The following is a 24,713-nucleotide window of genomic DNA, read 5'->3' on the forward strand; positions in this document are numbered from 1 at the left end:
TCGAAAGATCAGTGGTTGTGGCAGGGCTGAGGAGAGAGAGACAAACAGCAGCAGCACAGGGGAATTTTAGGGCAGCCAGGCTACTCTGTATGATGCTGTAATGGTGGGTTTATGCCGTACATTTGTCCAAACCCATAAAATGCGCAAGACCCAGAGTGACCCCTTGGATAAACTGTGTACTTTCCGTGAGGATGTGTCAATATAAGGTTATTAGTTGTACCAGATACACAACTGTGGTGAGGTTTGTTGCTAATGGGGGAAGCTGTGCCAGTGGGGGGGGCAGAAGGTAGATGGGAAATCTCTGTACCTTCCTCTCCATTTTGCTGTGAGTCTAAAACTGCTCTAAAAAATAGTCTTTTTCAAAAAAAAAAAAAAGTTAGCAGTTTTTAGCTTGCTAATGCAAGAGCATGGCTTGTGTTTAAAACCTGAAGGAGCAGGAAGAAGTAGAAGCATCACCTTGGTAATGAAGCCTCCTGTGGCCGTCCCTCGGACCCAGACTTAGCCTGGGTAGTTTATGTGGTGTATAAATTATCCTCTTTTACTAAGAGCGGCAGAACTGCACGCTTGTCCTTGTGTCAGGCAACATGCTATGCACCACATATTAATTCTCTCTTTAAACCTTATAACAGTCCCATGACTTAGGTATTATCTCCATGTAACACATGAGAAACTGAGGCTTAGAGTGGTTAGCAACTTGGGAGAAGCCACAGAACTAGGACATTTTAGAGCCAAAATTCAAATCCAGGCAGTTGGAAACCAGAGCCTCCATCCTGGACTGAATTATGTGGCTTTGCCTCCCTAGTATCTTCAGTCTCTTTCCAGATGCTCAGGCCAGACCCTCTAGCTCTAAGCAAGGAGAGCCGTGTGAGTTACTGTGCCCATGTTCTTGAGGACGAGGCACCCTGATAACTCACTATGGCGTCCCTGGGGCCCAGAGGGAGGTTGGTTCCTACAAGCACCATTCAAACGCACCTTCAGCCGTCCCTTGTGGGAGGCTGGACAGTTAGGGCATCCAAGAGGCAGCTGGCCCTCTTGGGTTCAGAATTCCACCTGAGGATGTGAGCATCGTAAGCTGTTTTTCCTTTTTTTCATGCTGGCAATTACCTGAAGAGAGGAGGAAAACTGGAACACTGTTGTGTAACTCTGAAGCATTCCCAGGAGGCACCTCTGAATAAGTAAAACCTGAACCTTTTGCTTGTGTAGCTTTTAAAGGGCCAGAATTATTTGGTTCTGAGAAGATAAGTAAACCCAACCTAATACCTTCCACATGGACCAAAGAATTAACGTTCCTGTGTTGAAAAGAAAATAGAACAAATTATAAAATCTCATCACTTCTTGGGGCTTCCCTGGTGGCACAGTGGTTGAGAGTCCGCCTGCCGATGCAGGGGACACGGGTTCGTGCCCCGGTCCGGGAGGATCCCACATGCCGCGGAGCGGCTGGGCCCGTGAGCCGTGGCCACTGAGCCTGCGCGTCCGGAGACTGTGCTCCGCAACGGGAGAGGCCACAACAGTGAGAGGCCCGCGTACACAAACACACACAAAAAAATTTCATCACTTCTTGAAAGCAACAGACTTGAATGCTCTAAATGATTTTTCTCCAAATGTTAAGATGGAGAAATTTATTATCAACGCTTTAGAAAGTAATGCTTGTTCATTTTAAATGTTAATATTATACAGTACTTCTTTACTAAGTTGACATAAGTAAATATTCTTTCCCTCAAACTGTACTTACCTTGCATTCTTACAACTTAGCATTGACATTTTAAATTGCTTCTCATGAGGAAGGAAAGAGAGATCAGCTTTATATCTTTTCCTAACTGGAGGGGATCATAAGAATCTTAGGTAGGCAGATAAAAAGGAAATTAGCATAAGTTCCTGTTAGTCCAGAATCAGATTGTCTTCCCTGTTTTTTGGAGGTATTGTATTTTGGATTCTTAAGTTATATCACATACTCTTAGCCAAATATATGTACGAGATACATTCTAAAGACAATATATTCGGTTGAGCCACCGTTAAGATGTCATTTCCCTTCCTCCCTTCCTCTCTCGCTCTCTACCTCTTTGAATAGTTTAAATGGCTGAGAGTAAGTTGTGTGCAAGGTTGTTACTGATTAGCTATTTTTTTTTTCCAGCTGGAAATTCTTAATCGGAAAGCTTTATTTCAAAGTAGCAAAGCTAGTCATTAGCACTATTCAATACTAACACTATTGTTGTACATTTAAATTAATTCATAAAGAATTCATTGTTTATTGTGTACTAAGCTCAGTACTCATGATAACCATGCCTAGGGCCCAGTCTCTATCTTGTAGTTTACAGCCTAGCCTAGGAGGAGAGAAGGACTTTCAAGCAATTAACTATGTTGTGTTGGAATTGCAAATGTTCAGCCAGGACCTATATACAAAATATGGTGGTGGCACAGAGAGAAGGGGCTCAGCATTGGAGGGTCAGGAAAGGCTTTACAGAGAAAGACAAACTAGAACTCAGTCTCATTGGAAAAATGCAGCTTACCAGCTCTACGTTACAGTGGCATGAAACAGCATGGTGAATTAAAGGCCTGTAAATAGTTTTGTAGTTGAAACTTGTTTTAAAATGTACCCAGGATTTGTTTTAATCAGATGTGGTAAGACACAGCCATGGCAATGACGGAAGAAGTTTTTATACTCAGATCCTGAGAAATAGAAGGCACGGCATTGCCGCACAGGGCCACGTGGGGAATCACCAGGGTCGGTCTGGAGGCAGAAGGAGCAAGGAGAAAGGATGGGCAGAAAGCCTTTTATTATGGTTTCTGTGGGAAGGAGTGGGTAAGGTGACTAGTTTGAATAATTTCAAAAAGCTCCAGGAGGTAGGAACTGCCCCTGGTTGGCTGATGCCTGTCGCTGGAGTGATTAGGACAGGGGATAGTGGGTTTAATGGGAGAGAGTTTGATAAAGGAGGTGATAAAGGCAGGGGAGAGGTGGGGCATGGGCTGCAGGTTGGTTGGTTTGCATATGAAAGGCACATTTGCAGAAGAGTAATTTGCTATCTCTACAAATTGGCCAGCCCTGAAAGGGACAGTCTTCCCCTCCTCAGTGAGGCCTCAGATGCTAGAACCCCAAGAATACGGAAAATAAGAAAATAGAGTTAATAAAAAGCCTAGGAGATGAAGAGGAGGAGGGTGGGTGGTAGTATGTAAAAACAAACAAACAAACAAACGAAGAAAACGCGAGAGGAGAGGCAAGAAGGGGTCAGCTCATGGAAGACCTTGACGAGGGTTTGTGCTTCATTTTTATGTAATGAAGAGCTCTTGACAGCTTTTGAGCAATGCAGTAATACCTTCGAGCTGCATTTTGGGGTAATTCTTCTGGTCAGCAAAGAGGAAGATTGATTGGAGAGGTATCAGGCCTGGAGATGCGGAAACCAAGCAGGATACTGTTGCAAGTGTTAGTGAGAAAGACGACAAGCAGCTAGAGTAAGGCAGTGGTGGCTGGGATGGAGAGGAGGTGATAAATGTGAACAATTTTTAGGATGTGGCAACGATAAGTCTCGACTGATACGCTGTGGGAACGAGAGGTGAAAGTGGCAACTGCGGACACTCAGGTTTCAGGCGAGCTGTGGTGATGCCACAACCAAGGCAGAGAGAGCGTGAGGTGAGAGGTGTTTGGTGGAGAAGATGAAGACTTCAGTTTGGTACCTGCTGATTTTTCTGGGCTGGAAAGACCCAGGGTAAGTTATTTAGCGGCAGTTGAATTTAAGGGTCTGTAAGAAGTAGTTTTGATCTCAGAGTACTGTTTGTGGCAGCTTAGAGATAAAAGGAATTAGAGAGGGAAAGCAAGGCATAGATAGAATACATAACCTTAGAGAGGGGCAAAGAAATGGTTTCCTTTGAAAAAGGTCATAAAGGAGGGAACAGAATTTTGAGAGTGCTGTGGGAAAAAATGATCACCAACATGAAGAGGAAAGCAAGGCTTGAGTGCCATGAGGGGGATATGGATGGATTGGGAGCACAGAGGAGGTTTGCAGTGGTCATCGTGGAACCAGAGGCACATGGTGAATAGGCCTCCTCGGAGCCAATATCGTTCACTGAACCTGTAGTAGCCTTGGCTCGTTGGGCCGAGGTGAGTTTGGAGACTTCAAATGTGTATTGGCTTTAAAATAAGCTGTTGGGTGTTTCAGCACAGCTCAGTCTCCTGAGAGACACAGATGGCAGATTCTAGGTGGATCCAAGCTGATGGTACTGAGAAATAATGGCTTGAAAAATAAGAAGCATCTGGACAAACGTGAGCTCTACACTGCAAGGAGAGAAGTGGTTGGGGAGTGGGAGATGAGCTGAGGGAGAAGGAAGCCTCTGAGATCTCGGCATGGTCACGATGAAGTCCAAGGACGTGAGGATGTCGAGGGAGGGTTCTGGTGAAGGCTGCTGGAGCCAAGGACATTAGGAAACGGTGAGCTCCAGGCCTCCCGGATAAAGGCAAAGTTCTCAGTGAACAGGGGGCACCAAAGTCGTAGAGAAACCATTTTATCTTTTATCTTTCTCTAAGTGTTGGAAGTTAAAATGAAAGTATCCTAACTGTCACATATTTCATCCACAGTTAGAATTATTCCTTACCTTACCCTAAGGTTCATTACTTTTAAAAAAAAAAGCTTACATGTGGAAACATCGTTAGCCTTTTCCTAGCCAATAGGATTCTTTGACTGTTTGGTAATCTAGGCTGTTCATCCCAAAGAGTGTTCAAATACAAGTTCCTGTTATCTTCTTGTGAAACAAAAACAGTGATTACTTTTTCAATTCATTCAGACTGAGAGGTGTTTATTTCCTGGGAGGAGCAGGCAGCCTCCAGGCCATGGAGCCAGCGAAGAGTGGTGCTGATGCTGCCTGTGGGCTTTGTGATGAAGAATGAGCCGGTACTGTTGGAAAACCACCAGCAGTTCAGTGATTCTAACGCCTCCCTGGGCCCCTCTCCCTCTCCTTCCAAATAATGCATCAGCTCTGAGCACAACATTCCTCCCAGTGGCTGTATGTTTCGAGTTCGAATTCTTTACTCTCATTTTCAAATCTGGTTCTTGACTCTTGAAGAAGAGGAAGAAAGGAATAGGAATAACAGATGCATAGTGTGTTTTGCTGTGTCTCTGTCCTTTCACTCAGACGTGGGCACACAGGTTCATTAATCCTAGGGTAGATTCTTAATGTGTCATAGTGCTGATGATTGACCTTAGAAGATATCCACCGAGCACTTGCTTGTGGCCTCCTAGCATGACTCTGGCTCAATAGAATCGTAGCAAAAGCACTGTAACGTAGATCACCTATAGAGGTGCATTTATTCCATTATTATCCTCCTGGACATAAAGAGAATTTGATTGCCTTTTGTACACTCCATATGTGTTGTGTGTGTGTTTAAAAAAATCTGTTGTCTGCTGGGGTCATTTTAGCATTGAGAAATAGTAAGAAAATTAAGATGGTACTAAATCAACTTCAGAAAGAACTATTTTGGAAATGGGCTATTAAGATTTTTCCTTGCATAAATTAATTTTTTGGTCATTTTGGTGGACTTTTCTGTTGATGCTGTTATTTATATGTAATGCAGTAGGAGTTGTTTCTGTGGATGCCAGCCTTGATCTCAAGTGCACGTTATCCTTTACTTCTCAAACACAGCTGCCAGTGTCCATGTGCCTGGTACCAATATTTAAAAAGAGACTACACAGGCAAAGCCATCTGTCCGTCCACTGGCAAGCATGATGTTGTTCTAGAGGGATCTCCTAAATGCACAGCTGTACCACGTCATCGCAGACAGCTATCATGCTGCCTCAGATGGCCTCTGACAGCTCCTCTTTTATAAATTCTGGTACGCAGTAATGTCAGTCAGTTCAAGGGTAGGGCTACCTGTGACCAGGGCTGTGGATGTGATTCCTGTTTGGGGCATTTACTCTGGAGGCAGTTAAAGTATACCCACATCCTTTCCTGCTGGCTAGCCAAATGGGGAGACAGCCGCTTGCAACAGTGGTTGAACCAGCATGTGTGGCTGCCCATTCCTAGTCCTATAGCTCCTAGGGATGTGTGTCCTCCGGGAGTTTGATAGCATCATCTGATCTTGTATTCATCATCAGATGAGAATGACTGTCTTTAGTGTGAATGATGGTGTTGTCTACTCTGGTTGAGAGACTGTGACCACGGGCTTTAGTTCTACTTAAACAACATTCTGTGTAACTGACCAGAGTTTAAGAACTGACATGTTTTTGGCAGAGGGGGACAACCTTAGTCCCATCCTAACTTTGTTATTTTTCCTCTTCTTATATTCTCCGGGAATACTAATGGGAGACTAAGGGTACTAAAGGACAGAAACAGATGCCTTCAGTAGCTGCTCCAGGATAGAGGGGGTGGGAACGGCAGGGTCCTGACCTCCTTCCCGCAGCAAACTCCAGCGAGCGCTGTCGTGCGCCACCTACACAGAAGTGTGGTGTCATCTAGTCTGAGCCCACAGAGGCTTTCAGACCCGTGCTCACTTTCACTGAGAAGGTGGGTGGCATAGCTTGGAGAAGAGAAAATAGATTTTTACAAGAATAGGCTTTAGAACTAGAGTTCAGGTTTACTCTTTTCAGAAATTGACCATAGCCAGTCATAAATCATGTTGGAGACTCTGGAAATGAGTATCATTCATCTTGGCCTAAACTCCTTTGGAGGAGACGCCACATTTTAACTGTTTCATAATGTGTAGCACATGCTTACAGTATTCTATAATTCATTCTCTATTACAGACTATTTAAGATACACTACCCCCTCCCCATCCTGCCCACAAAGCAGAATAAAGAAGACAAAGGCAGCTGATTGCTAGAGAGAAATGTCCCGTGCACAGACGTTGCCTGATGCATTCTCATTGAATAAATGATGTAAAACAAAAAGAAAAGTCTAGCAGAAACATAAATAGTTGAGCCTTTTCAGCAATGTAAGCCAACACAAACCTCTGATAAATGACCTATTCGATTTTATATTAGTAATCCCAAACAACCTATGCACCACAGTTAATCGTGTATAAAGTATTTTCACAGCTGTTCTTGCATCACATGCAGTGAAGGAAGACAAAATTGCATGATCTGAAATGGATTCTTACCCTCTTCCTGCAAATGACACTTGTCCTGCTGAGATCTGCCGGTCCCTTGGATAAGATCAGCTCTTCCCCCTCACCTGTTCCTTGCTAGGTCCCTGACTCTGACTTGAGAGGAGTGTCCGACCTGAAGTTTGCACATCTGCCACCATCTGTGGGGGCACACACACCGTCTTTTATTGCTGGCATGTGATGAAGTTACCCTCCAATGACTCTGCTTTCTCCCAGGGCTGCCCAGTGATCTGTGTAGTGAGTGATCCTTTTCTCTCTCGCAGCTGCGGTGGTTTTCTGGTTTGCTGCGAGGAGTACAGGAGGTACATTCTTTTAGGGACTGGGGAACGTTTAATGGTGGTCAAATTACTGACGGGGTTTGAATAAAGACTGCTTTCAAACTGTCGACATTCCATTTCCCTTGATGGTTGTTGATAGGGAGTGAGTCATCTTCAGCTGGTAGACAGTGAGAATGTTGAGATCTTTCTGTTTATGTTTTCCAGATGCTCAGCAGGCCTTGTGATTGGTGAGTTGCTCTCAATGACCAGGGCTGGTTCTGTAGGGAGGTGGGAGCGGGTGCAGCACCGAGAGCAAATCATCACCACCGTTCTCTCTCTTTGTCCTGAATTTTATTTTTAACTGAGTCAACTTATGTTTCCTGCAGCTATAAGAGGGACCTTATAGTATTTTAAATTTTTGATCACAACCTCTGCCCACAGAAATTATCTATTATATTGTCCCCAGGAGACAACACTGCCCTCTTTTTGTTTTTCACTTTTTAAATTTTTCGCGTGGGGATGCTTATGTTAACACTGTTCCCACACCCACTCCTGTTTCCACATTTCTTCACTTGAGTCACAGATAAGTAGGCATTTCCGGAATTATCATAGTGGTGAACTACATTATTCCCAAAATATTGCAATCTTTCAAGGAAGCTACCTTGCTTTCTCTTGAGGTTCTCTTTGTTTGTTTGGATAGCTATTTGTATGTTCATCTTAGACAAGGCGTTTAATGCTGGTTTTGTTTCTTTTGTTATGAGTCAAAAGTTCTAGGTGATTAAAGCCAAATCAGAAAATGCTTCTGTGTAGCCATGATAATGTGAATAACATGCAAACGGGAGGAAAACCTGTTTGAGAATTTTCAGAGCAGGAATTTGGTCCAGCAAACATGAAGAGTGTACCTGCCAAATCCCTGCCAGTGTGCTTGGTACGCAAATATTCAGTACCCAGAAGTGGTAATTGCTTCCCTGGATGGTATCAGACCATTCTACAGAAGCCTTATTTTTCAAACATTTGTTTTAAAATCAATGGTTGAGTAAATTTTACTTTCTTTTTAATCATCAGAAGCATATCTTCTTTTTTAAAAGTTTTATTGGAGTATAGTTGATTTACAATGTTGTTAGTTTGTGCTGTACAGAAAGTGAATCATTTATACATATACATATATCCACTCTTTTAGATTCTGTTCCCATATAGGTCACTACAGAGTACTGAGTAGAGTCCCCTGTGCTATACATTAGGTTCTTATTAGTTATCTGTTTTATATATAGTAGCGTGTATATGTCAGTCCCAATCTCCCAGTTTATCTCTCTCCTCCCCTTCACCCTTGGTAACTATAAGTTTGTTTTCTACATCTGTGACTCTATTTCTATTTTGTAAATAGGTTCGTTTGTACCATTTTTTTAGATTCCACATGTAAGCGATATCATGTGATATTTGTCTTTCTCTGTCTGACTTATTTCACTCACTATGACGATCTTTAGGTCCATCCATGTCGCTGCAAATGGCATTATTTCGTTCTTTTTTATGGCTGAGTAGTATTCCATTGTACATATGTACCACATCTTCTTTATCCATTCCTCCATTGATGGACATTTAGGTTGCTTCTATGTCTTGGCTATTGTAAATAGTGCTGCAATGAACATTAGGTTATATGTATCTTTTCTCCGGGTATATGCCCAGGAGTGGGATTGCTGGATAATATGATAGCTCTATTTTTAGTTTTTTAAGGAACCTCCATAGTGGCTGTATTGGTTTACATTCCCACCAACAGTGTAGGAGGGTTCCCTTTTCTCCACACCCTCTCCAGCATTTATTGTTGTAGAGTTTTTGATGATGGCCATTCTGACCTCTGTGAGGTGATACCTCACTGTAGTTTTGATTTGCATCAGAAGCATATTTTCTTATGGATGTTCTAAGTAGTCTGTTTACCAGAAGCTACTCTTTTGCTAGTTTACTATAATGCAACAAACTTTGATAGGTTTTTTGATGGTTATATATTTTGTTGGAAAAATTCTACCAGTTTATTCAGTATCTAGAAGTTTTAGAAAACAATATGATTTAGAGCTTCAGCAAATGAGTGGCTAGTGTACATTTGTTATTTTAAGGCTACAGATAGAATATTTACATGTTGACATCTAAATTTACGCTGAGAGCTGAAAAACACATCCATTAATAAGGCAAAGCTTATAAAGTTAATGGCACAACGGTATCTCCTTTCTGTAAATGTGCTGTTTGAGAACATATCATTGGACTTACGTTAGAACTGATTTCATGTATCAAAGAGTGGTATTGAAATAGGATTCTGTTGTATTTTGCTCTAGGTCTTTGTATTTTGCTTTGTAATCCTTCAAAAAAATCTCTCAAAGGACTTTGTATCTTCCCTATCCCTGGACTGTCATATTCATGTGCGTTTCTGTAAGTGTCGGATGATGAGTTCATTTCCATCCACAGGCATGTTGATTCTATTTTACTGCACGTGTAGCATCTCATGAGCGCACCCTCAGTGCTTGGTCTTCCACTACACTGAGGGGTGTCTAGAATAATGGACCATTAGGAGCACAGGGCTTTTCCCTTAAGGAGTATGATGCAACCGAAGAGGCAGGATAGTTCTAAGTGTGTGAATGCACACATGAACACAATCACCCAGCATGCTAGAAGCTTGATAAACTTCTCCTGGGAGCTCTAAATAACATGGTGACTTTGGCACTGGCCTCTGACTCCCAACTTCTCATTTGTCAGATGAGATAGGCTAAAGGATATAAAAAGAAGCAAAAACTCACAAGCTAGAAAGAATGCCATCATTAGTAAAATGATAGCTATTGTTTATTACACTTGCACTATTGTCCAGGCACCCAGCTAAGTGCCTTACGTGCATTATTTCATTAATCCTTCAAAACAACAGTGACAGCTCTCTGGGTTAAGTACTCTGTTAACTTCATGTAAGTGGAGAAGACCCAGGGGAGTAAAGTAACCAGCCCGAGTGTACATACCTTGGAAGTGGCAGAGTCACTATTCAAATCCTTTCTGTCTGATCTCGGAGCCCACTCTCAATTGTTGTACTTCCCATGTCCTGAAAAATAAAGGAGTATCTTCTAGGTAGAATGTTTGTGTGACCACGCAGAGGGATGAATGAGGACCGACCGACTCACTGCCTGGGTCCCTGTGATGCTCTCTCAGGAGGTGGACCTGTAACGTTCAAAGAGCCAGCCAACTCCTACCTCCTAGGATTTGGAGAGGCGAGGACAGGCTAAGGGGTAGGTAGGGAGTTGTCACTTGAAATCCCTCTCTATGACTGTGAAGGAGAAGCATCAGAAAGAAAGGTTGCTGCAAGAACCAGAGAGCTGTCTGGGCAGTGGGGCCACTACCTAACATTCTGTCAGGACAGAGGATGCCACAGACAAGTGCTCATGCCTAGTGGACAGGTTCAGCCAAAGAGACTTCTTGTCCTTAACACACAGGCTGGGGGGCACCTAACAGGAGCCCATGTCTCTCATGGGGGCTGTGGCTCTGACTTCCTGTCACTCTCAGCTGAAAGCAGCCTTGCGATGTAAATTTGCACCAGTCTGCTCACTGCTCCCAATATTAGAGGAGCATTTTAATGGCAACTGGCTGGAGAGTCAAGATATTCAGGGAGCTTCTACCTTACCTGCTTATGGATAAACACCAGATCTGGGTTGACTCCTACTGACCCAAAGATGGAGTAAACAGAAAAAAAGAAAAGAAAGAGAAAAACCCATAGGGCCTATGAAAGATTTTGCAGCATAGAACAAGGAAGATAACACTTAAAATGCAAAGGAACAACCTACATCTGACAAAAATTATTATGAGAAACGAGTAAATTTTAGAAAGTAATTTTTAGATAGCATCTGCTTTGTGTCTTAAAATTCAAGGAAACATAGGCTCTGAAGTGAGACGGAATGGTGGGTGAGCCAGATTGTGATGGAGAGCTGACTAGCTGCACAGCTGAGGGGAAGAAAGCAGAGAATGGGCCGTGGATCTTGGAGGCAGATTGCTGGAGTGAGTCCTGGCTGCACCCCTTGTAGCCACACAACCGTGGACAAGCCCCTTGCCCTCTCAGTGCTGCAGTGCTCTTACCTGTAATGTGAGGGCAGCGGTACCTACCTAATGTGGTCGTTAAGAGACTTCAGAATGCGCTAGGAGAATTAAAGTATCTATTAGAAGTAAGGGTGAAAAAAATCAGCACTATAAAAACATTGAACCCATGACAAATTTAAGATTTCCTAGAACCCAGAGGAAGGGATTAAAGTGACGATTAGAAATGAAGATACGTGTGTGTAGAACATAGAGAATGGAGATCCACTGGGAGAAAAATTGGTGCTCCTCAGAGACTAGGACGAGTGAAATGGTTGCTGTAACCAAGGTGTAGCAGAGTCTTCAGGTGAAAAAGCTACATGCCAGGAAAATACCAGCCAACACCAGGAATAATCTTAAATGTTATTTATTAATTTTAAGGTTAGAAAATTGATGTAATCAGGCAGAAAAGCAGGAGGCTTACCTGAAAGGGAGCAAAATCCACCTGGCCATGGACTTGCTCCTGTGCACTAGTGGACAGGTTCGGCCAAAGAGACTTCTTGTCCTTAACACATCTGTTGTTGGATGTGTTAAGGACAAGAATGTGTCCTTCTGTATCCTTCTGTTGGATACAGAAGGAGTCTTAGGATACCCCCTAAGAATGTTTTTACCCAGACAAAGTAAATGTAAGAAGGAAATAGAAGTCATCTTCAGGTGAGCAAAGATAGAAAATATTCCCATCCGAAAGCTGCTTGAAAAGTAAATGAACTAAAGATTTACCTAGTTGGGAATAAGCATAAAGATATTAAGTGTGGAAATAATGGTAGGAAAGTGTACAGAGAAGCAGGAAATCGGTTATTCTTACCTTTGGCCGAGGCATCAAAGTGCTTACGAGAATCTTTATGGACTTACTGATTGTGTTGGGCCAGAGCTGTGTTTGAAGAGTTCCATAGATGATTCTGATGAGCAGCTAGGATTGAGAACTACTGCTTCAGCAGTTTCAGTCAAGATAAAGTATGTACTGTACAGAGATAATTAGGGAAGTGGGGATATTAACAAAGATTTGTAAAAAGTATCCCTTTATTCTCAAATTTATGGTAATTGATTTGAAAATAGAAAACTATAATATATAAAAGCAAATTTTAATAAAAGATTATTTTCCAATGGCAAGAGTTAATTTTATGAAAAAGTTTTCTTTCCTCAAATGTGTTTTTAATTTATACATAATTTCAATCAGAGGTATCATTGCTTTAATTTTTAGAAGTTGTAAGCCTAAATTTCATCTAGAAGAATAAGCTGGTAGTATAGCAAAGAAATTCTTAGAAACTGATATTGTGAAGGAGGCTTCTCCTTTTGGTGGATAGCATTTAATAATACAAATGAAAACATTTGTACTGGAGAATTATGAATAGGAAGATAAATGAAACAGAATAAAAGATATAAAAAAGACCCAGTATTATAGAAGTAAGGCAATTCATAATAATAAAAGGATACTACTTCACAAAGATATTATAAATGTGTATGCAACTAATAACAGATTTCAGAATATCTGAAGCAAAAATTGATAGAATTGAAGGGAGAAATAGGCAATTTCATAATCATAGTAGATTTTAATATCTCTCAGTAGTTGATAGAACAATTAGTAGTTGATAGGGAAAAAGAACATAGATAATATGAACAACACTATCAACCACTTTAATTAATTGACATTTGCATTCAGTGACCTCAATAGAATTAAATGAGAAATCAGTAACAATAAGCTATTTGGGAAAATTCCAAATACCTGGAATTTTTGGGGGAAAAAAAAAACTTCAGTGTGACAAAGACAGAATCACAAATTTAGAAAATGAATTGAATGGCAGCAAAATACATCAAAATATTTGAAATACAGCTAAAACAATGTTGAGAGGGAAATTGAGAGACTTAAATGCTTGTATTAAAAAGAAGAAAGATCTAAAAATCAGTGACTTAAGATTCTACAGTAAGAAACTACAAGGAGGAGAACGAAGTGAACGCTAAGTAGAAGGAGATTTTTGTTGTTGTTGTTAAAGATCAGCAATTAAGAAAATGCAAAATAGACAATACAGAAAATTAATGAAGCCAAAAGCTGGCTATCGAAAAAAATCAACAGAATTGACATATTCCTGGCTAAAATGAGCAAGAACAAAAGAACACAAATCACCAATATTAGGAATTAAAAAAAAGGATTATCACTGTAGATCCTATAGATAGTAAAGTGATATTAAGTGAATACTGTGAACAACTCCAACACCCCAGGGGAAGTGGTCACATTTCTTGAAAGATACAACTTACAAAATTGATACAAGAAGAAATAAAAAATCCAAATAGCTCTGTATCTATTTTAAAAATTCATTATTAAAAACCTTCCCCTAAAGAAAACTTCAGACCCAAATGATTTCACTGGTAAATCCTATCAAACATTCAAAAAATAAATAATACTAATATACACAAAACTTTTCAGAAAATACAGGAGGGGGCATCATGGCCCAACTCATTTTTTGAGGTTGGTGGTATCCTAATCTCCAAACTGACAAAGATATTTTAAAAATACAGAAGAAAAACATGGACCAATCTCCCTCATAACTATAGATGCAAAAACACTACTGCTGGTGGGAATAAAATTGGTGAACACCTGACGAGGAATTTGGTAATGTATTTCAAAAGTCTTCATTATGGTGAGGTATGTTCCCTCAATGCCCACTTTCTGGAGAGTTTTTTTGTTTTTTAATCGCAAATGGATGTTGGATTTTGTCAAAAGCTTTTCCTGCATCTATTGAGATGATCATATGGTTTTTATTCAATCTGTTAATGAGGTGTATCACACTGATTGATTTGTGGATACTGAAAAACCCTTTCATACCAAATTGTTTTTATTTTGTAACCCAGTAATACTACTTCAGTGAATTTTATAAATATTCCCACAGGTTTACCTCCAGGTATGTTAGAACAATTACAAGCGAAATAAGTGATAAACAATGAGCTTTTTTAGTGTGTAAGTGTTCATTTATGGAATACTATTAAAATATTGATATAGATCATTGAAGTGGGAACTGTTTAGCAAACTAAATGAGAAAGTTTGCTTAAAACATATTCCCTTAAGTCCTTGATAGCTATTTTTAGTACGTGCTTGGAAAAAATAGAGTTTCCAGTTGTAGAGTACCAGGCAAACTTAATAGTAACTACTTTCTGATGATTGAATCATGGATTTTTTTTTTCTTTTTCCCTTTTATCATATTTTCCCAAGTTCAGCAAACATGTATTATTTTAAATAAAAAATAGTTCAAATATGCTTATAGATGTGGATAAACACACTTATTTAGTTTTTTATTAATGTTGAGTAATAGTGCCTCTTTTATGAAATTTAAAATTATTGATTTTTGATATGAAAAGTTTGTTTCTAGTCAAGGGTCATTGAGAATGACTAATCCCAGTAATAGAAGCTATTACTTCTATCAGCCTTAAATAAGTAATTGGTACATGTGGTGTATTGTACTGGTAGTACAGAGACGTAAAAGGCATGGTTTTAACTGTCTAGTAGAGGTAAAGATATAGCTAATTGTAGCAATTAACTGCCCAGGGCAGAGTTGGCAGGCCGTTCATCTGTGCTCCAGTTCTGACTGATGGGTGGCGACTGCCTGGAGAGATGTATTAAGACAAATTGGGAGGCCATTCCTGGATTCGGCGTAAAGTGTGCTGATAGTTTAATAAATGTCTACTCCGAGCAAGGGAGCAGAACAGCGAGGCATTGTGTACGATTCTTGACCTAGTTAGGCAATAAAGGTAATCTTATTTTTACAGATGAGCGTGGGCCACTGAGATGAGCACTGCTGGGTGTGTGCAAGGTGGTAAATTGCAGGCAAGGTCAACAGTAAAGGATTAGGAGATTAGTTCTGGCTCTGGCTTCTGTGAAATCAAGCCATTTCATAGATTCTGTTAGAATGGTCTACATTTCTGTGAGAAAATTGGTGGTTTATTGAAGTATGACTTCCAGATTTTAGCCTCAGGAACCAGATAAATCTAAGTCAGTCTTGATATATGATTCACGATATTCATTATGTAAATGTATTCCTAGCACGACAGTTTCTGCACATCCAGATTATTTTGTCCATGAGCAGGTAGGATGTTATGGCCGCAAGGTTGGGGCATAAGAGTGGGAGGGGAGAGAGCAGGGAAAACTTGCCTCTTCTCTGTCATACTCCTCCTGCATTGCAGGAAAGCTCACGCGATGCCATGACATGCCTTCATTTCTGTGTCCCGTGTATGTCTTGCCACATATAAGCAATGTCTGAAATGTGTTCACTCAGCTGAACTATTTAGACTTTTTGACATTTTATTCTTATTCCAGGAAGTTATATCTTGTTCCTGGCTAGTGAATTTCTAAGCCTTTGTAATCATTGAAGGGCAGTGACTGTCCTTCTCCAAAAGACTGTGTAACTTTCACATAGCTGTTCCCACCCTCTGGGCGCTACTTAACGTACGTGCGTGCGTGCGTGTGTGTGTGTGTGTGTGTGTGTGTGTGTGTGTGTGTGTGTGTGTGTGTGTGTGTGTGTGTGTGTGTGTGTGTGTGTGTGTTGTATATGTAAACCCACTCCCAGAATATTTCACCCCTCTTAGAGTGAGATTTATTTGCAACTAGGATGTTTTCCCCTTACTTCTTAGAAGAGCTCTTAATTTTAGTTTCAAAAACATTTTGGGTCTACTGGAACTTCTTACCACTAAGACAGAGATTTAGAACTAGATAGATGAATTTTTGTGTTGGCTTCTTGGAAAAATATGTATTTTCCATCCCTCTTGATTTAGAAGCCAACAGCCTTCCTGATTTTTGAGACCCCTGCTCCCCATTTCTACCATTTCAGCCGATGTTTGAAACACAGCCAGAGGCAGATTTCACTCCAGTCCAGTGCAGCCTATTGTATCTTTGGAACAGCTTTGACCCTTAAACATTCCTTATTATAATGGTGATAATTCTGTTCCTTGGGAATCAGGTAAATAGTTAAATACCTCTTTAAACATGCAATGACTTCAGATATTGAAAGAATGCTATCGTGCTGCTCTAAGTCTTTTAAGCATTCCTATTTTCTTTTTATACTCAGTTCTATTTTCAGGTCCTTTTTCTATTGATCATTCTTTAAATATTTCACCCAGAAGTGAGCCCAGCAGTCCAGGGATTGTCTAGTTCTGACAGTTATTTTCTATTAATTAATGAAGCCTGATGTGGAGTCCTGATTTGAGGTGTGGTGGAGGAACAGTGTTCATTTCATGGTTCAGTCCTTCAATGTAGTATTGCTTGCAGCCCCTAAGTGATTTTCATACTTGCCTCTGTGTTTCTACTCAAGAACTGACTCATATTTATTCCTGTGAAAGTCCATCTTGTCAGATTGGGTTCATCATTTCGACCATCCCTCCCTTGCAGTTTTGTATCATTGGCATCCACGACAGTGGCCACTGTGTTGAGTAGGCTGGAGCTGAGGACAGAATTCCTCTGCAGTCTTCTTGCAGTTAGATCTCTATTAACGCTAGTGGGTTTTGGGTTTGGTTTTTTAATTTTTAGGTAGTCAGTGCTTTTTGATAATATGCTTTTGGGGAAGAGCATATTTAGAAACTATTTTTCTTATTGAACTGTATTTTGCACTTGCATAAAATCTCTGAAGAATCTTGGGGGAAAAACGATTAAGTTTGATTACATTATGTTAGTATATGGTCAGTAACAATGAAAGTACGTATAGAGCATATGGAAAGCTGTTAACTACTTAGAATATTGTCATATTTTTGTCTTTCAAACTTTATTTCTTTGTATCGGTTTGAATAGTGTTGTAAACAATACTTACTTTTGCAGCCTTTTCTAGTGTTCCATAATACTCTAGTCATAATTAAAAAATACTTCAGTGAGTAGGCTTTGGAGAAAGACTGCCTAGGTTGAATACCAGCTCCTGTTGAAATGACCTTGGAAGAGTAAGCTAATCTTTTCTGCGCCTCAGTCTGCTTGTCTATAAAATGTGAATTTAAAAAGTGGCTATCTTCTGGACTTAGTTTTAGGAGAAAGTGAGTATGAAAACCTAGCAATACAAAATATGCTCTCGGGCTTCCCTGGTGGCGAGTCCGCCTGCCGATGCAGGGGACACGGGTTCGTGCCCCGGTCCGGGAAGATCCCACATGCCGCGGAGCAGCTGGGCCCGTGAGCCATGGCTGCTGAGCCTGCGCGTCCGGAGCCTGTGCTCCGCGACGAGAGAGGCCACAACAGTGAGAGGCCCGCGTAACGCAAAAAAAAAAAGAAAAAAAATGCTCTCAGTAAAAGTTATCTTTTATAAGTATTGATATTTTTTAATGTTACAAAATCATTCCAGCTTTTCATAAGACAGAATAATTGTAGCTACAAGTTTGTCAATATGTTTTAAAATTAATCGGTGATATGTTTTAATTGTGACTTACAATCCAAGTTGTAGGGTTTTTTTCCTAAGAGGATTACATGCTATAGAAAAAGTTGAATAGCTAAAGTACTTTTCTTTTTATTATTACTGGTCAGGTCCAACCTACTTCAGTTGATCTTACAAAACAATGAAAGCCAAAAGTAGGAACTCTGTATTGGTCAAATCCTCCATTAATAATGGCCATGTTTTTATTTCTTGCTTGTGATTTTTTCAAGATTCTATATTCTAATGAAATTATATTTTTACTTATCAGTGTAGCCGGTTTTAAGAATTTGAGTCTGTTTTCATAACTATAGTCAGCCTGTGTCTTCAAATGACTCATTACCCTGAAATGCATTTCATTCTCAAGTAATTCTGATGCATAAAGCAAGAAGTTATCTGCACGTTCAGCTCTTCCTTTTTTTTTAAGGATCGGCCTCTTCAAGCGCAGTATGATACACATTTGAAGTCCTTTTTTATTACACAGTCTCCTTAAATATTAACACTTGTATATATTGTTGATCTGCCCTTTTTAAAAGTAATGTGGTACATTCAAAATTAAGCACTCTGTTACAAAGAAAGATATGCTAAGAAAGGTATACTTCTTACAAGAATGTTATAAGAAATAAACATTAATAGTTGAAAAATGAGAACCCCTGCTTCTAACTTTAAGACAAGGATATAAAAAAATGCATGTTGAATATATGTAACATGTATAAATAAATTCCTATATGGCTATAGAGTAGAATTATTACCTGGCATCTCTTAAAGCAGGGGTCGCCAACCCCCCAGGCTGCACAGCAGGAGGTGAGCGAGGGTGAGCGAGCGAAGCTTCATCTGCCACTCCCCATTGCTCCCATTACTGCCCGAACCATCCATTTCCCCTGCCACCCCCCAGTCCGTGGAAAAATTGTCTCCACAAAACCAGACCCTGGTGCCAAAAAGGTTGGGGACTACTGTCTTAAAGCAATAAACATGGGATCAGGGGTCAGTTTAATGGAATGTATAAAATCTTTCACATTCATTTTACCTGAGGTTTCCAGGCTTTTAGGAACTTTAAAAGAAAATAAAATCGTATTTGTTGTGTATACTCTAGGGGCCCTAGAGACAAATGAGGCTGCTTCATTGATCTCATTTTGAAAATGAAAGATACTGGGGACAAAGTTGCATAGCTTGTTAGCCCTACTTCTTCCCTTAAAAGAAGCTAATGTATGTGTCTTGAACTTCGTCATAAAGGTTAAGCGTCAGTCTATATTGGCAAAGCAAATGAGTTGGCAGTTTTATGTTTATGATCCTGTAGACATATAATTATACAACATTTTCAGCAGAAAAAAAAATTGCCCACACTTGACAATGCCACAGTTAAAGCTAGTAATTTTAAAATAAAGCCAAGGGTTTCCCTGGTGGTGCAGTGGTTAAGAATCCGCCTGCCAGTGCAGGGGACATAGGTTCGATCCCTGGTCCGGGAAGATCCCACATGCCGCGGAGCAACTAAGCCCGTGAGCCACAACTACTGAGCCTGCGTGCCACAGCTACTGAAGCCCGCATGCCTAGAGCTCACGCTCTGCAACAAGAGGCCCCTGCAATGAGAAGCCCGCACAGCACAACGAAGAGTAGCCCCCGCTCGTCGCAACTAGAGAAAGCCCGCGCACAGCAACAAAGACCCAACACAGCCAAAAATAAATTAAATAAATAAATAAATTTATTTAAAAAAAAATAATAAAGCCAAAATACAACGAAAAATACATGCAAAACTTTCACAGTAGTAAAAAGAAAAAGTATTAAAAATTTTCAGGGGACTTCCCTGGTGGCACAGTGGTTAAGAATCCGCCTGCCAATGCAGGGGACACAGGTTCAAGCCCTGGTCCGGGAGGATCCCACATGCCGCAGAGCAACCGAGCCCGTGCGCCACAACTACTGAGCCTGTGCTCTAGAGCCCGCGAGCCACAACTACTGAGCGCAAATGCCACAACTACTGAGCGCAAGTGCCACAACTACTGAGCCCACACACCTAGAGCCCATGCTCTGCAACAAGAGAAGCCACTGCAATGAGAAGCCTGCACACCACAACAAAGAGTAACCCCCGCTCTCCGCAACTAGAGGAAGCCTACATGCAGCAATGAAGACCCAATGCAGCCAAAAATAAATAATTAAAAAATTTTTTCAGACCATAAAATCTGTTTAAACTGGAAATAGCCTATGATATATGTGTTTACCTCTTATATAAAAGTTAATTTTAACCCATTTATCAAAAGTTCACTCTGATTTAAGAATAACGTGTGTGGTTAAGAAATGGCTTGAGTTAGTGTTACAGATATTGTACCTCATAAAATACGTTGGATGTGTAAGTAGACATCAGGTAATTTTAACTGGTTGTTAAAATGTAAGTTTCAGCAGGGGACCCATAGTGATATTAGTTACTAAAATGAGGACCAAGATGCAAAATTTTCAGAAGACAGTTTGAAATCCAGCTTTGACTTTTAAATTCCTTACCCACTTTAAGGGTATAAAAATACCTAATTTTTGGAGATTAAAGAGAGAAAGGTTTTTATGAAAGAGCATTTCTCTGGAGAGAATGCTGGGCATCCCCCCATTTAGTTGCTTTTCCCTTCACCTCAAGAGGAAAGTGCTTCAGCCAGACTATTTAATGACTTACTAGGTTTCTCCTTATGAGGTCTTGGTGCTCTGAGTGGAGGTGGGGCTGAAAAAAGCAGGCATTCTGTGGAAATGACAAAAAGATGGTTGCAGTGGTCATCTTGCACTCCCAGATTTTCTTTAAATGAAGGTTCAGGAGTGTTTCCCATAGACTAGGTTGGGCCATAGGCATCAAAGAGTAGGAATGAGATTGATTCAGATCCAGTTCAGTAGAGAAGTCTGGAGAACATGGGACCTCAGCTGACAAAAAACTGGATTCTAGATGCTACAGAAGATATGTATGCAAGGCTGGCTTCATGGGTGTGCAGGCTGTGTCACAAAGGGCCATGCACTTAGAAGGACCCTAGACTTGGTTAAAGGATATGCTGTTACCATCTTGAAATTCTTAATAACTTTTAGCAAAGAGCCCATGTTTTCATTTTGTACTGGGCTCTGCAGGTTATGTAGTCTGTCCTAAATTTATGATTTACATTGGGGAAACTGTAGATGAAGGGTCCCCAGCAGTGAGAAGGTGTGTGTGGCTTTCTCAAGCTACCAAGCACTTCATGGGAACAGAGTAGGCTTTAAGTATTTGCCACACCCAGTTGGTAAGGCTAGTTTCTCGACTGAACCAGTCAGGAAGAATGCTCCTGTTCTCTCACCTGCATCTTCATCATCCTCCTCTACCTCTGGTCCCTTCCAACCCAGAGAGGACTAAAACAGCTAAGAAAGGGGGGGAGAAGATTGGATAAAAGAGAGGTTTTCTTTGCTTTTTTTTTTTTTTTTTTGCGGTACGCGGGCCTCTCACGGTTGTGGCCTCTCCCGCTGCGGAGCACAGGCACCGGACGTGCAGGCTCAGCGGCTGTGGCTCACGGGCCCAGCCGCTCTGCGGCATGTGGGATCTTCCCAGACCCGGGCACGAACCCGTGTCCCCTGCATCGGCAGGCGGACTCTCAACCACTGCGCCACCAGGGAAGCCCAAGAGGGGTGTTCTTAAACGCTTCCTTCCCAGGTGGTGCAGATCTTAGCTGGGGAAGGGAAGCCATCATACCGCTGAAGTTGGATATTCTAATAACCAAATTGAGAGTTTTATATATATATATACATATATATATATATGTATATATATATATTTTTTTACGGTACGTGGGCCTCTCACTGTTGTGGCCTCTCCCGTTGCGGAGCACAGGGTCCGGACGCGCAGGCTCAGCGGCCATGGCTCACAGGCCCAGCCGCTCCGCAGCATGTGGGATCTTCCCAGACCGGGTCACGAACCCGTGTCCCCTGCATGGGCAGGCAGACTCTCAACCACTGCGCCACCAGGGAAGCCCGAGAGTTTTATATTTTAAAGTGACTATAGGAATTGTATTAGATAAAAGTAATTAGAAAAACCATGGGGGCTATCCCAAGTTTTTATCCAGAGGTGGGGGATGAACTACTGCATTGAATAAAAATTAATAGAAAAGTGAAGGACAGAATGAAATTGCTTTTGTAATTGCATCTCTGAAGTGATACTTATTCAGCTTATCGATTACATAATTGAATTTGAAGAATCTAGAAATACGAAACGCTTTTTGATTCATAAACCACTTTGACTTTTAAGTGTAAAATGATCCTCTGAAAGCTAGCTTAAATTTTTGGTGAAATTGGACTTTTCTTAAATTGTATTTCCTAATCTAATTTGGTAATAGGAGAAGAAACATTAGATTTTCCCAGTTTTGCACTTGTGTTTATCTAGTTTTTGGCTTGCTGATAGTGGTCTTAAAATGGAAAAGTTGAGTTAGTCAACGCAGTTGCCTTTAAATTAAGGAAATGTATGTAATATTTCTTCAGAAAGCATGTTTAACATTTTGGACAGTTAAGCTTGATTTATTGTAATTTAGTTTTTCCACTGGCAGTGACATAGAATAATTTTTTCTGGTAGCTATTCCAAATGACCTGAGTTAGGAAACTGTTGCTTGTTTTCAATACATTTCTACTGCTATTTTCCATATTATGCAAAGGCCATTCACTGTAGGCTAATTATAGAAAATTGCATTTAGTGCCGAGTGGATGTGAAATTCACTTCAACGCTGATGGACTGACATTTAAAGTAAAATGAGGCTATGTTCTTTCCTGGGACTCTGTGAACTATATTTTAATGTCCTTCAATGATGAGAAGACATTTACATCTTCCTAATTTTCTGGAGGTTTTTTTTTGTAGTTGGTTACACTTCACAAAATGTGAATATTGTGATTTTTGACATAAAAAATTCATGAAATATTTTCTTCTTCAAATATTTATAAAATTCTGTCTGTATAAAACTTGGAGATTTATATTTTGTGATTTAACGTGACGAGGATTATGTGTAATGTAAGTTCGATAAACATATTATTTTGTTTTTGAATTTTTGCTAAAAGTTATTTTGTTGTTGATATTTTTTATTTTACTCTAAATGAGAACAGACTGTACCTAAAATTCAGATCCTTGAAGGAGTAGGCGTCATGGGAAAAACTGTATTTGCAGCTTTTGTAATTTAAAAGACAATATTCCAAAGGAAGAAAATTTGAAAGTAGACTGAGTGGCATGGCAGGCTGGTCAGGCTTTGGGGTCACAGTCCCCTTACCTCTCACTCACCACCTGACATCACATGTAAGCTATTACTCATGACAGTTGTGAATACCATTTGGAGCAGTAATCACAGAACCTTCGTATAAATAGCCTTCTGTATATTTTCATTTCTTTCTTGAATACATTCCTCTGATTTTGTTCTAGGCTCGCAGGAAGGAGGTATTTATCCAGGAACGGTATGGGAGATTTAATTTAAATGACCCATTCCTGGCACTGCAGAGAGACTATGAAGCAGGTGCTGGCGATAAAGAGAAGAAGCCAGTTTGTACCAACCCCCTCTCCATCCTGGAAGCAGTCATGGCCCACTGCAGAAAAATGCAAGAAAGGATGTCCACACAACTGGCTGCTGCAGAGAGCAGACAAAAGAAGGTATTGAGACTTTCAAACAATTCTTTTTCCCATAACACAGTGTAGAATGAAGAGACCATCTCTGAGGTTGTTGTTTTGTTGTTAAATATTTTCAAGAAGAGTTGGGATAGGGACTTAGAAATTCAAACTACTGACAAATTCTGGTGGCCCTTCTCAAATGTAACTCAAAATAAATATAACACTAAATCATAAAAGAAGTATGACAAATTATGTTTCCCATAATATTTACTGTGATGCTTTCATTAAAATAATGGATTTTTTTGGGGAGGGGATGGATTTCCCTTTTCTAGTGCCCTAAGACATGCTTAACTGTTAGATGAGTGATCCAGTAATGCAACCAGGACTGATCATATGGTGGCATCCCCAACTTAGTTTATCCAACTTTGGTCTCCAGTATTTCTTTGCAACTAGAAAGTATTTTTTTTGAAAATGAAAATAATATGAGAATAGAATGAAAGTTTGCATAGTATACGCAGTCTCACAACATGTCATCTTGAAGTTCTGGTTCATCTCAGACTCACCTCTGGGGTCTGATGGTGTGTCTGCTGCAGACCTCCAGGCTCCTATTCACATGTGTTTCATTTAAACCAGCCTCCTCCCCCCTCCTCACCTCCCGCACCACACACATACATATTATTGCACATGAACACGTGCTTCAAAGATTCCTAAGTGATAAAAGCTTACTGCGATCAGCCATAAGTAAATAGAAGTTTAAATTTTGTCCTTCCGATATGCTGCTGAGACTACTGATTCCCTTTATTAGAAAAGAGAGTGAGGAAATCAGAGAAGGTAATGATGTCTAATTACTAGAATTAAAAGTAACATGTTCTTCCAACCATTATTAAAGCATAAATTAAAATGTTTCTTCTGTTTGTCCTTTTCAGAGAACTTATTATAGCTCACATTTAACACCTGGTTAACAATTAACCTGAATGCACTATACTGTATAAATGTCTATGATACTGTCATTGAATGTGTAGGTTTTCTCCCTGTAATTGTATCCTTGCATTAACGTATATATGCCAGCATTCTGGTATAGGTGTTGAATAAAAGCAAACCTTCTGCTCAGTATGCCACAGGGTAGAAAACTAAAGCACTGGGTAAAATAGTAAAGAATAGAAGGCCTTCCCTGCCTGGGAGACCGAATCACACAATTTTACACTGGACTCTGCACACCCTCTACAAAGCCCTGCAGACAACCACTGAGGTCTCTGGAGCTTTTCAAAAATCCCCACAAACCGCATAAGCAAGAGCCAGTGTGTTTCCGCTGATGTCACTAAAACTCATTTGTA

The 24,713-nt window shown here is 40.4% G+C and overlaps 1 protein-coding gene across 1 annotated transcript in view; it reads left to right on the top strand.

The window, feature by feature from the left end:
- CTTNBP2 (cortactin binding protein 2) overlaps positions 1 to 24,713 on the top strand; it is a 156,169-nt gene that overhangs the window by 35,956 nt on the left and 95,500 nt on the right. The window contains exon 3 of the mRNA XM_060156004.1: positions 23,197 to 23,421. Coding sequence (XP_060011987.1) covers positions 23,197 to 23,421 — 225 coding nt within the window. The remainder of the gene's footprint in view (positions 1 to 23,196; positions 23,422 to 24,713) is intronic.

Source organism: Lagenorhynchus albirostris, chromosome 8 (assembly GCF_949774975.1).
Source record: "Lagenorhynchus albirostris chromosome 8, mLagAlb1.1, whole genome shotgun sequence".
Classification (NCBI taxonomy): Eukaryota; Metazoa; Chordata; class Mammalia; order Artiodactyla; family Delphinidae; genus Lagenorhynchus; species Lagenorhynchus albirostris.